The following is a 13,428-nucleotide window of genomic DNA, read 5'->3' as shown; positions in this document are numbered from 1 at the left end:
CTTGATTGATGTCAAGTCAGTTAAAAAAGATCAATTAAAATTAATATTGGACGCTAAATTGCTAGTTACGTCAAAATCAATTTTGTCAGTTAAAAAAGTTGAATATATAGGTGTCAAGCCGCAAAACATAAACATTTTAATCAGTCTAAAAATTCGCTATTTCTTCTAGAATGTCAAAATAAGCGTTGTCAAGCAATTCGGTGTCTGTATTATTATTTATACCATGCTTTTGTTCCTTTATGTGTATCATCTCCGAGATAAGTCTTTTATGGTAGTTTGATTCCATATCAAGTATTTTAACGTTATCCCAATTAAAAGCATGTTTTTTATTTACAATATGTTCAGAGACCACTGAATGCTTGGAAAAATCAAATTTTATGTTATTCATATGCTTTTTTAATTTAGTACGTAATTTTCTTTTGGTTTGCCCGACATAAGAAACTTCACAGTAGTTTATAATTAATTTTATAGACGACATTATTATTAATTAACGGAAAACGTGATCTGATCGCCAGTTGAATTTTTAAAAACCAAATTGGGCAAGAATTGATTGACCAACACCGGCAAAGTTAGAATTCTTTTATTAAAAAAGAAACGACGTTTCGACCATCAATTAGGTCCTCTTCAGGCTGTTGAATTAAATTACATATTAAAATAACGAAGTAATCAAGTAACTGTCAGTTGTAACTTAGCAAATATGACAGTCTTGAAAAGTAAAAATAGGAACCACACAGTTCACTTAGACATGTAAATTTACACTGAACCTTTTTCATATATATATATATATATATATATATATATATATCTATATATATATATATATATATATATACATATACACACACAAATAAATATATATAATTTTTATTCGTAAACATTTATTGCTATGGCCCATTACTAATATAAACTGTTTTTATTATACTATAGCAGTTTTGATAATATTATTTCAAACTTTTGAGTAAAATGTGATGTCTTGTAATTTAACTAATTATTTAAAATAAATTATTGCCAGTCTTGTCGACTTTAAAATTGGAGGAGAGATTTTCATTATTTATTACTGGCGACTCTTAAGGATTATCATTTATTTTGAGTAAAAGTTTGTAAGAAAATATTTATTAATACATTATTATATTATTATATATTATATATATACGGGGTGTTCTAAAAGTATGGGTACTCCTGGATATCTCGTAAGGATGACATTTTGAAAAAAAAATTAAATACTCAAATTTTAGGATTTGAACGTGTGCATGGTGCTTTTGAACTTGACCTTCAGGTCAAATTAAAAGGTCAAATCAAGGTCAACTTGATTTTTTTAAATGGGACTATCTATTTTTGATATCAGAAATGGAAAGAGCGGAAAATTTCACGTTCAAACATGTGGTCTTAATGAAGGATCAGGATGACCTTCGGGGGTCATCTCAAGATCGAAATAATTTTCCCACGATTACGCGAAGCAATTGAAGTGGGTTTCTAAAAAAATAAAAATGATTGTATAAGTGTTTTAGCGTACAAAAAGGATATCTGGTGGTGAGATAATTTGACCTTTACACGGGGATCAAATGTAAAGGATAGAAGTCAAATTATAAGAGTGTCTCCAAAGTTCCGGAACGATCAAATATTTTGAAAATAAATCATTTAAGAGAAAAATGTTTCCTGCAAAAGTTGTTAAAATTAGCAAGAGAATTTGTTCTAACATTAAGTATTATTATTCATTGTGAATTAATAAGTACGTATTGATATTTTTATTATAGACTACTATTTTACTACTACCTTTACAGAGAGCAAATTGTTTTTTATATCCATACGTTTTACGTGTCATGTTTTATACTAATGTTTGCTGCTATTATTCTGCATAAATTTCATGAAATTAATTGTAACTATATATGTTAATTAGAAATAAAAACTACACTATTAATCAATGACAATCTAAAAATTCTACAAAATGTATTATTCTACCATTTTATACAAAAATACTGACTCTTAAGCAAACAAGAGACTAATATAAACAACGTAATAATGTCGTTATTAAGAATTGCATGTATAAGATAAGCAATGTTAAATGATAACGGTTCATCAGTGATATCGCATCAAAAAGAAATAGCACATCGAGATATCTGAAGTAATAAATATAACGACATATATTGCACTTTAGTTTATTCTGTCACCGTGACTAGTAAAAATAGTATAGCAGGTCGCGTAACTTTGGTTTTTAACACATATCTTCACTCAACGATACAAGTTAGTTGTTAAAAGCAAATTGTCGTGTTCTACTTTGATTGAAGAAAAATACTAAAATTGACATGTGATTTTGTTTTAAGATATTAAATTTTTAAAAACTGAAATGCGTGTGCGTGTGCGTGCGCGCGTGCATGCGTGCGTGCGTATATGTGTGCTTGTACGTGAGTGCATGCGAGTGTGTATGTGTGTGTGTGTGTGTACAAAGTGAGGAAAAAGTATATAACCGGTAAAATATCTCAAAAAGAGTGAAATATATAAAAAATTGTTATATGCAAAAGTTGTAGGATTTAAATTAGGGCACTTGATAGTGACATTCATCTTGACTTAAAAATGAAATTTAAGTCATTTCAAATTCCACTATATTTTTTTAAATAGAACCACCATATTTTTTTACATAAATCGATTTCTCGTAATATTTCATCTAAAAAGTTATAAAAATAGAATAGTCAAAAAGTGTATAATTTATGAGATATCTTTACGTTAGATTAATATAATCTTACATAAACTGTAAATATTCATTTTCCGATGACCTTACCTCAATATTTTTATAAACAAAATATTGAGAGAAATCAATTGGTATAAAGAAAACGGATAGTTGTTTTTAAGAGAGAAAGTATATAATTTACAACTTTATACCGGCCAAATTATATTCTTTATCAAAACATGTTATAATTTGATAGAGATCCGTACACATTAAAACAAGTTATGCTCAAAAAATCAAAAAGTAATATAATTTTGGTAAGTATTGTAGTAGCTATATATTTTTTTCTTAATAACAACTATATCTTTTCTTTACTTCAGTCGATTCCTCACATTATTTTGTGCATAAAATTAAAGTAAGGTCAAAAATGAAAATTTTATGAAATATTTCATAATTAATGTAAGATTACATTGAACTAAAGTATAAAATATCTCGTAAATTATTAATTTTTTGATTATCTTACTCTTATAACATTTTATGCAGAATATTGTCAGGAATTAATTTATGTAAACAAGTATGTATAGTGATTCTATTAAAAAAAATAAAGTTGACCTTGAAATGACTTAAATTATATTTCTTGGTCAAGTTCAATGTCACCATCAAGTACACCAACTTGAGTTCTAGAATTTTTTATTTAACATTTTTTTGTTATATTATAAGTTGTTATTAAGAAAAAATATATAGCTGCTACAATACCGGCCAAATTTTATTTTTTTATTTTTTGAGCATAACTTGTTTTAATGTGTATGGATCTCTATCAAATCATGACATGTTTTTATAAAGAATCTAATTTTGGCTGGTATAAAGTTGTAAATTATATACTTTCTCTTAAAGACAACTATTCGTTTACTTTATACCAAGTAATTCCTTTCAATATTTTGTTCATAAAAATATTGAGGTAAGGTCATCAGTCTTTCAGAGATATTTTACCAGTCCCATATTTTTTCTCACCCTGTTTACACACACTTTCACACACACACACACACATGCGCGCGCGCGCACACGCACACACGCGCGCACACGCACACACGCGCGCACGCACACATGCGCACACACGCACGCACGCGTGCACCCACATATATGTATATATATATATATATACATATACACACAGATAAATATTTATGATTTTTATTCGTAAACATGTATTGCTATGGCTCATTACTAATATAAACTGTTTTTATTATACTATAGCAGTTTTGATAATATTATTTCAAACTTTTGAGTAAAAGTTTGTAAGAAAATATTCATTAATATATTATTATATTATTATATATTATATATATACGGGGTGTTCTAAAAGTATGGGTACTCCTGGATATCTCGTGAGGATGACATTTTGAAAAAAAGTTAAATACACAAATTTTAGGATTTGAACGTGTGCATGGTGCTTTTGAACTTGACCTTCAGGTCAAATTAAAAGGTCAAATCAAGGTCAACTTGATTTTTTTAAATGGGACTATCTATTTTTGATATCAGAAATGGAAAGAGCGGAAAATTTCACGTTCAAACATGTGGTCTTAATGAAGGATCAGGATGACCTTCGGGGGTCATCTCAAGATCGAAATAATTTTCCCACGATTACGCGAAGCAATTGAAGTGGGTTTCTAAAAAAATAAAAATGATTGTATAAGTGTTTTAGCGTACAAAAAGGATATCTGGTGGTGAGATAATTTGACCTTTACACGGGGATCAAATGTAAAGGATAGAAGTCAAATTATAAGAGTGTCTCCAAAATTCCGGAACGATCAAATATTTTGAAAATAAATCATTTAAGAGAAAAATGTTTCCTGCAAAAGTTGTAAAGTTTAAAATAAGATACTCTCGACGGTGATCTTGACTTTGACTTTGGTGTCAAATTTAGAGATTATTTTGAAGGTCAACTTGAAATTTTTTAATGGAATCTCCTAATTTTTAATAGATTTTCTTATAGCTTATCTCAAGAGTTTTCCAAAACACTACAATAATTAAGTATTTTTTATCAAGTACTTTACAAGTTACAAGACTTAAAAGGTACAGTACCGCCAGCATTAGTATTATCCAATGCACACCACGGGAAGGTTACTGGTCAGATTTTGTGCATCGGGTGTGTTTTTGTATGTACAACAGAGGATCGATCTTTGTAATCCAGCCGGTTAAGACAAGATCGGTTTTTGATCTAGTCGGTTAAGGCAAGATCGATCTTTGATCCAGCCAAACACCAGCATAACATACAGTATTCTTTCATAATAAATGCTCAAAATATGCACCATTGACAGTCTGACAATGGGCTATTCTATCATAGAAGGCAGATACTGCATTTCTGATGGAATCTGGATTGATAAGGGCAGCTTCTTGAAGGATTCTCTAGCAAAGTTCTTATAAATTTCTCGGTGACGTACTGTAAATTTTGCTCTTCAGGTGACCCCATAAGTAATAGTTAAGTGGTATTAAATCTAGTCATACGATTTCCCCTCTTTTGCCAATCCATCGATTAGGAAACTTTGTATCTAATAACTGACGCACACCCAAACCATAATGTGGTCCAGCTCCATCTTGTTGGTATCATATTTGATTGAAGTTATTCCCTACAATCCGTCTGACAGCTAGGATAATTTTATGGGTCAGCATGTCTTTGTATTTGGCTGCAGTTAATATATCATCGATAAAAAAGGACCGATCAAAGTATCATTTAGTACTCCCGCCCAAACATTCAATTTTTGAGGGTATTGTGTTCGAGATTCCAACATTCACTTAACATAGATTAACATCAGACCAGAATCTGTAATTATGGTTATTGATATTACCGTTTAACTGGAATGTAGCGCCGTCTGAATACACAATGTTAAAAACAAAATTGGGATCAGCATTTATTCATTCCATCATAATTTCGCAAAATTCAACCCGACGATCAAAATCATCTTCACTCATCTCTTGTATAAGATGAATTTTATGCGGATAAAATTTTATTTGTTTCGTAATTCTTTGCACAAACATTACGCCTATATCATGTTGCTAACTTATATTACGAAGACTTTTATGAGGATTTTCAATAAACGATTGTGCAATATCCAATTGCATTTCTTCGGTCATTGCAGATTTTAGTCGTTCTAATTTCACATGATTTTTTTGTTACCAGTTTCTTCATAACGCCTGATCGTCCTCATTATAGTAGTCTTTCACAGGGATACGCCTTTATTACGAAAAGTTTTGTTAAAATGTTGCTTAATTTCATTATAGGACCTCTGACGATGACCCCATTCGCGCATCATGAGCAAGGCTATTCTCTCTCCGTCTCAAAGATGTGCCATCTTATAACTTATGAGTAAAGGAGGGAATAAATATTTAAAACAAAGGACAATGTTAAAAAATCCTGATTTTTTGTTCTTCGGGGAAATGGATAAAACCTATTCCATGTTTTCCACACATAAATACAAATCAAAAATACACTTAAGACCGTGAAGAACTCTGCGGAAAACTTTTGGCAAGCTGTTTGACTTGATAAATAAGGTGTTAAAAGCCTAAAATAATCTTATAATGAATAGAAGGTGTTTGAAGATTCAGTTCTGAGCTTTAAAGCTTATCATATTCCCCATATGGGTGATGTGATTGGGATGAAATGGTCAAAAACTAAAGGAATCTTCCTGAAGCGACATTAACGATCTTTGACGTGATCTTTCGACATTATTGATAACATGGCAATATGTGTGTGATATTACTTATACTATTGGATATCCTACTTGCAGAAAAAGTATGCAGAAGGCACGTGCACGCGCACGCACGCATACACGCACGCACGCACGCACGAACCTTCATATGCCTTCCATTTATTATTACAGATTATTTTAGGCTTTTAAGCTGTGAGAAGATAATTAGTTCATTGCATTTGGATCAACGTTAGAAACTGAAAAGTGGTCTCGTTTTAACATTTTACTTAGCAAGTCAAACAGTTTGCCAGAAAATTTCCTCAAAGTTCTCTGCGGTCTTAGGTTTATATTTATGTGTAGTTTATATTTATATTTATGTGTGGAAAATTTTTTGGTTTATATTTATGTGTGAAAAATGTATGGAATAGATTTTATCCATTTCTCCGAGGGTCAAAAATCGGGATTTTTTAACATTGTCCTTTAAAAATAATTAAAGAATTTTTTGTATAGTTTTTTAGAGGAAAATTTTTATTCGGATAGTGACAAACGATAAATTTAAAAAGATCAGCTGTAATTCAGAAGCATCAAGTTAAAAGAGAGAATCCGTCATTATCATTCTTTAGTCAATTATTTTTTAACTGATTTTAAGTAATACATTTCACCATGAGATCACAGTATCATTTAGTACTCCCGTAGAGACATTCAATCTTTGAAGGTATTGCGTTCAAGCTTCCAACATCCAATTTAAAATAACATCAGACTAGAATCTGTAATTATATTGACATTACCAATTAAACGGTAATCTAAATTAGATGTTGGAAGCTTAAATACAATACCCTCAAAAATTGAATGTCTGGGCAAAAGTACTAAATGATATTTTAATCGGTCCTTTTTTTATCAATGATAATTTAACTGCAGCTAAATACGAAGACATAGTGACTCATAAAATTATCCCAGCTGTCAGATGGATTGGAAAGGATAACTTCAATCAAATATAGTACCAACTAGATGGAGCTGTACCACATTATGATTTGGGTGTGCGTCGATTATTAGATACGAAGTTTTCTATTTTCGGAGTTTTGTTATTTTTTTTTAAATCTCCTCCAATTGTTTCGCGTAATCGTGGAAAAATTATTTCGACCTTAAAATGACCCCCGAAGGTCATCCTGATCCTTCATCACAACATATGTTTGAACGTGAAATTTTCCGCTCTTTCTATTTCTGATATCAAAAATAGATAGTCCCATTTAAAAAAATCAAGTTGACCTTGATTTGATCTTAAGGTCAAGTTCAAGAGCACCATCGTGTGCGCACGTTCAAATCCTAAAACTTGTATATTTAAGGGGTAAAACCACTCTAGAGGCAGAAAAAAAGACCTAAATTTGATCATTTATTTTGGGAGTATGACAAACGGAATAGAATTTCTTTTCAGAGGGTTTATTTAACACATATTGAAGTATGAAAAACAATTTTTTTTTATTGTCATTTTTATACAAAATGGCGGCAACAGAGCCCGTCGTCGAAAATAGCTTTTTTGAACGGGAGGACGGATTTCTCGGCATGTATGAGTTCTGGAACAAAAAATTAAAAAAATGTATAATCTATATACAATTGGCTTTGGAAGTACGTAGCGTTTTTTTTTAATTAATTTTTGTGGAAGTGGTGCACTTTTTAAGAAATAAATTGATTTTTTTGCTCTAAAAATGAGCATTAAATTGTTTACAAAAAAAGCTCCCTCTGAAAAGAAATTCTATTCCGTTTGTCATACTCCCAAAATAAATAGTCAAATTTAGGTCTTTTTTCTGCCTCTAGAGTGGTTTTACCTCTTAACTTTTTTTTAAAAACGTCGTCCTCACGAGATTTTCAGGAATACTCATACTTTTGGAACACCCTGTATATATTATTTATATGTTATTTATATATTTTTAATAAATTATTATATTATATTATTAAAAATTCTTTCAGTCTGCAAACCGATGAATTTGATCGATTCATCTTCTATTTTGTAGATAAAGAGAATAAATTTGTTTATAAACACGAGCTGTCAAAATGGCATTTATTACGCCCTACTGGGACTTAGACGGCATGATAGCTTTAACGGCTCTCATCGTAGCCGCCTATTTTTACATGACTCGCAAATTCAACTACTGGAAGAGACGAGGCGTTTTACAAATAAATTCGCCGATGCCGTTCTTGGGCAATTTCACTGAATGCGCGTTGTTAAAGAAATCTCCTGGCTATCTCATGAAGAATTTCTATGATCAGGCAAAGAGACTACCTTACATCGGCTTCTACGTTTTAGACAAACCCTTTCTCTTAATTCGCGATCGAGAAATCATCAAAAATATCTTAGTAAAGGACTTTAATTACTTTGCTGATCGACACGGTTCTCCTGATCCAAATGATCGTTTGGGTTATGCTAATCTCTTCTTCCTAAAAAATCCAGCCTGGAAGATGTTACGAACAAAGTTGACCCCGATCTTTACGTCTGGCAAGTTGAAGAAAATGTTCGAGTTGATGCTTGAATGCGCTGAGAATTTAGACATGCATCTAAAATCTTTGAGGGTGGACGGTATGTTCGATAAAATTTATCAAATATATATACATATTATATAATGTCGAGACATAAAGAATTTCACAAGACAAATTGCAATAAATAAATTTCAATAATAAATTATTGCCAGTCTGGTCGACTTTAAACATTGAGGAGTGGTTTTTTAAATAAAGTTCAATTTCTCTGTTCATTAAAAGTGAAAAAAGTAACAGTAACATAATAAATTATAAAATATTTAATATTCAATTCAATTCAATTCAAGTTTATTCCGGACTCCCCTAGAGGTTGCCGGGGCGTTTTCAAGGGACCGCCAAACCCCTTACATCCTTCTTTTCTCGTTACAATATGTTACATATGCGGTGCTTTTTTCTGATAAGAGCGTTTCCGAACCTTTACAATCCTCCTCTAATCACTCATTACAATTCCATATCAATTCCCTCTGGCGCTTTTTTCTGATAGGAGCGTTCCCAAACCTCTACAGTCCCTTTTATTCCATTCACACCTTCTCTCCCTTTTCTTCCTTCTTCCATCTCTTTACTCCTTGTCTCCAATTCCTCTCCTTCCTTTTTTCCATTTTCTCCTTCTCCTTCCAGCCGAACCTGCCTCCCTCTTTTTCCTCACTTCTCCATCTCCTCCTTCTTCACCTTTTTCCTGGCAGGCATGTGGGGTGATTGACTCAAATTGGATTCGAACCTGGGACCTTAGGAATACTGTCTTACGACTTAACCCACTGGTCTACCATTTCACCCCAAAATGTGTGGAATATTTTGTAGGTAGATGTTGACAAATTGTTATTTTGCGTACAGAAATCGCTTACGGAAAGTGCCACTTTGTATGCACATGTAATACAAACTTATTTGTACACCTATAATTCATTTCTGGGATATGGGTGGAGTGGTTTGCATGCTCGTACACTATCGCAAATTATAATTTAACCCCAAATCAAATTTTAAATTTTAGTAATTTCACATAAGTTTACAACGGGAGTAGTTCATTTGGACGCAGTTCAAATGGACACAAAAATTTCTGCACGGTTCAGTTGGACACAGTGCAAATAGACACAAAATTTTCTACACAGAATATTAGGCACTGTTCAGATATACACTATTAATTTGTTGACTGTTAATTTATATAGACCGTTTATTTGTACACCGTTTATTTGTACACCGTTCAGTTGTACACCAAAAGTTGTATACCGAAAGTTGTACACGGAAAGTTTTACACGAAAAGGGGAGGGCCCCAATTGCCTACAAATTGATTGCCAACCTTTTCCACATGTAGGCGAAGTTCCACATGGGTTTGCAACTTTCTACACGAATCGAGGTTCAACCTACACCTATTTGTCTAGTTTTTAGATAGTGGAGCCCCCCGCAGGGGGCGGAACCCTCTGTGTCCACACATACATTTTTCCACGCGAAGGCGAGGTTCCACACAACATTCCACGCGTTTGCAACATTCCATTCTAAAGAATTATTTTAAAAAGGCAATTGTTGATTCAATAGTACGATATCATATATGCAATGCAGCTTGTGCAATAGTTTGTGTGCAAACGTATGTTGTCTCTTAATTTCTTATTTGTGCGCAATAAAGCTTGTAGGCAATCGGTTTGTAGACAATAGTATCATGTGTGCAAATATATATCTTTTTCTTAATTTTCCGTGTAGAACTTTTCGTGTACAACTTTCCGTGTAGAACTTTCCGTGTATAACTTTCGGTGTACAACTTTTGGTGTACACATGAATGGCGTGTAAATTAATGGTATACAAATTAATTGTATATATTTTAACAGTCTAATACTTTGTGTAGCAAATTTCGTGTCAATTTGCACTGTGTCCTATTAAACCGTGTAGAAAATTTCATATCTATTTGCACTGTGTTCATTTGCACTGTGTCCATTTAAACTGTGTCCAAGTGAAGGCAACTTGTTTACAAATTTCCATGCAAAGGTTCAACTCAAACCTATGTGTCTGGTTTTTTGGCAGTGAAACCCCCCCCCCTCCCTACAGGGAGGGTGCAACACACGGTGCTCCATGCACACACTTTTAACGCAAAGTGAGCTTCCACATGGATTTATATTTTTCCACACGAAGCGAGGTTTCATATGGATTTACAACTTTCTATGCAAAAGTTTAAATTAAAAACTTATGATAAGTGCTGTCTAATTTGGTAGATTCCGCTCCCCTATGAACAATTTTATTTTTCACTGATATAACTTAAACCAAACCAAATTTTAGTTTTAAGTTATATTTTCCAAAAGTGGAGGAGTACTAACTGCAGTAGGAAAATATATCTGGGAATGTTTCTTGTAAAATCTTTATGTCTCGATCCACTCTTATTTCGTTGATTGTATTAGTGTTATTCAATTTATATATAAGAATAAGTACATAGCCAAAATTATATTCTCCATTAATCATTTTTGGAACTTAAACTATGTTTTTTCGGCTAATGATCGATCGATTTGATCGGTTTTCTACATCAATATCGAAGATTAATTGATGTATTTGAATTGCTGCATCCTCGAGTAGATGGCACTTTCATACATTCTTTTCCGTTTGTAGGATGTGTATAATTTATAGAAAATAATTTAACACTTTGTGCCCAATTAATACATGTTTTTTAATCGGTAGTCGCATTGTATAGAAGCTTACCTAAATTCTAAGTAGCTTCCAAGGGATCTGCATTTGGTTGTACAGTAGCCATTATTACTTATGTTCATGTTCATCGTGTGAAGTAACCAGCAGAAATTAGTATAGATGATCGATGTTTACTGTAAATGTAATACGTGTAACTGATTTAGTGAAAATAATTTGCTTTATTTCAAATATAAATAAAGTTTTGTTTTTTTTTTTTCCTAAAAAAGATGAGCAATACTTAAAATCTTTTGAAGACTAGTCAGAATAAAGACCATGACAACATTTAAATGAGTTATTCTTATGTAAATGTATGTGTTTGATAATTTATAAAATTTCAATACACATGAAAAAAATTAATACCAAACTTGCCGTGGCAAAATATTATTTTATATTTGTTTTTTATCACGCTTTAAGTTCTTACGATGCTCATTTGATGGATCACATTCGAAAGAATATCCAAATTGACTTTTTCGTCGTATAAGTATACTTTATATATATACATATAAGTAATATATATTAAAATCAATTCACACACACAGAATGTGATTGACCGCTGATATCAAATTTGAGATGTGCATCAAGTTAAGTCGTAATGGAAAGGAGCTTACCGATCTCATACGTACATCCATTGAACTATATATATACAATACTTACTGGAATGAGCACTGCCTTGAATACCGAGCCGAGCTTGATGCATGTATCAAAGGTATCAGCAATTGGCAATTCATTCTCTACGAATTGATGCTTACATATCCATGATAAAAAAATCGATAGAAAACATTAGGAACCGATAGGATTTGTAAAAATTTTATCGTTTCCTATCATAACATATTGTTTTATTTTTCATATTTTGAAAGAAATGTTATTGTTTCTTATCGTTTTCTTTCATATTTTGTTATTAATCGGATTCAGTTGTTAGAATACGATAAAATTCTTATAGTCAATAAAATTCTTTATCTATATATCTATATATATATATATATATATGTATATACGATAATATTCTTATATAATATATTGCTTTTTATCGTTTTGTTGGAATTGATTGATAAACATGATTGAAAATGTATCGTAATCAATTGTTATTAATCATAATTATAAACGATTACGATTAAAAACGACGCAATTGTTTTCTATTTTTTTATTGATTTTTTTATCAGGGATATTACTCCTACACAAAGTGTATACTTATATCTCAAATCTAGCATTACTGTGTTGACAGATGCAAAAAAGGAGATAGACGTGAAAGACTTAACCGCTAAATTCGCTACGGACATGATCGGTTGCACCGCATACGGACTCAATGTAAATTCGTTGAATAATCCGAACGCCGAATTCCGAAAGTATGGTAAAATAATCTTCGAGTGCAGCTACGTCCGCGGTTTTGAGATATTGGCGATGTTCTTCTTTCCACATATAGTTCGTTTGGCTGGTATAAAGACGTTCGGCAGAGAATCCAGTAGATTCCTACGTAAAGTCTTCTGGGAGACAATAAATCAACGCTTGGAGTCTGGTGTGAAGAAAAATGATCTTATAGATATTCTTATCGAACTGAAAAACAGTGATCAGAATATCGAAGGATTCAGTAAGTAAAAAATATTTTTTGCTTAAGAGAGGAAGAGAGAGAGAGAGATTGATTGATTGATTGATCTTTATTAGCTTTCTCAGCTATTTGTAAAATACAAATTAAATTAACATTAATTACAATAAACTCCTTTAACGCTCGCTTAAACGCTTCAAACTCATCAATTCATCTCATTTCAGCTGGTAAGGTATTAAACATTTTCACTCCTTCATAAAACATACTCTTCTATGCATTCGTTGTTCTGCAAAATTGCATTACAATGTTCCCTGCTTATCGCGTCTGTCTTTCACTGTCATTTCCTATTACTG

At 31.9% G+C, this 13,428-nt stretch overlaps 1 protein-coding gene across 3 annotated transcripts; it reads left to right on the top strand.

Moving 5' to 3' along the window:
- Positions 1–2,149: 2,149 nt before the first annotated feature.
- On the top strand, positions 2,150–13,163 carry LOC146723196 (cytochrome P450 6k1-like). 3 transcript variants are annotated; one of them, XM_085482937.1, is made up of 3 exons: positions 2,150–2,241; positions 8,358–8,920; positions 12,758–13,163. In XM_085482937.1, the coding sequence occupies exons 2-3, from the start codon at positions 8,398–8,400 to the stop codon at positions 13,126–13,128; spliced, it is 894 nt and encodes a 297-aa protein (XP_085339063.1). In that variant the 5' UTR covers positions 2,150–2,241; positions 8,358–8,397; the 3' UTR covers positions 13,129–13,163. The 3 variants fall into 3 exon arrangements, with proteins under 3 accessions (XP_085339063.1, XP_085339064.1, XP_085339065.1); XM_085482938.1 differs by having other exon boundaries at positions 8,314–8,920; XM_085482939.1 differs by lacking the exon at positions 2,150–2,241 and adding an exon at positions 2,265–2,305.
- Positions 13,164–13,428: the final 265 nt, after the last annotated feature.

The sequence above is a fragment of the Nylanderia fulva genome, unplaced genomic scaffold, assembly GCF_048542155.1.
Source record: "Nylanderia fulva isolate GAGA-0341 unplaced genomic scaffold, ASM4854215v1 Scaffold220, whole genome shotgun sequence".
In the NCBI taxonomy this organism is placed as follows: domain Eukaryota; kingdom Metazoa; phylum Arthropoda; class Insecta; order Hymenoptera; family Formicidae; genus Nylanderia; species Nylanderia fulva.
This window is presented reverse-complemented; position numbering and strand designations above follow the sequence as displayed.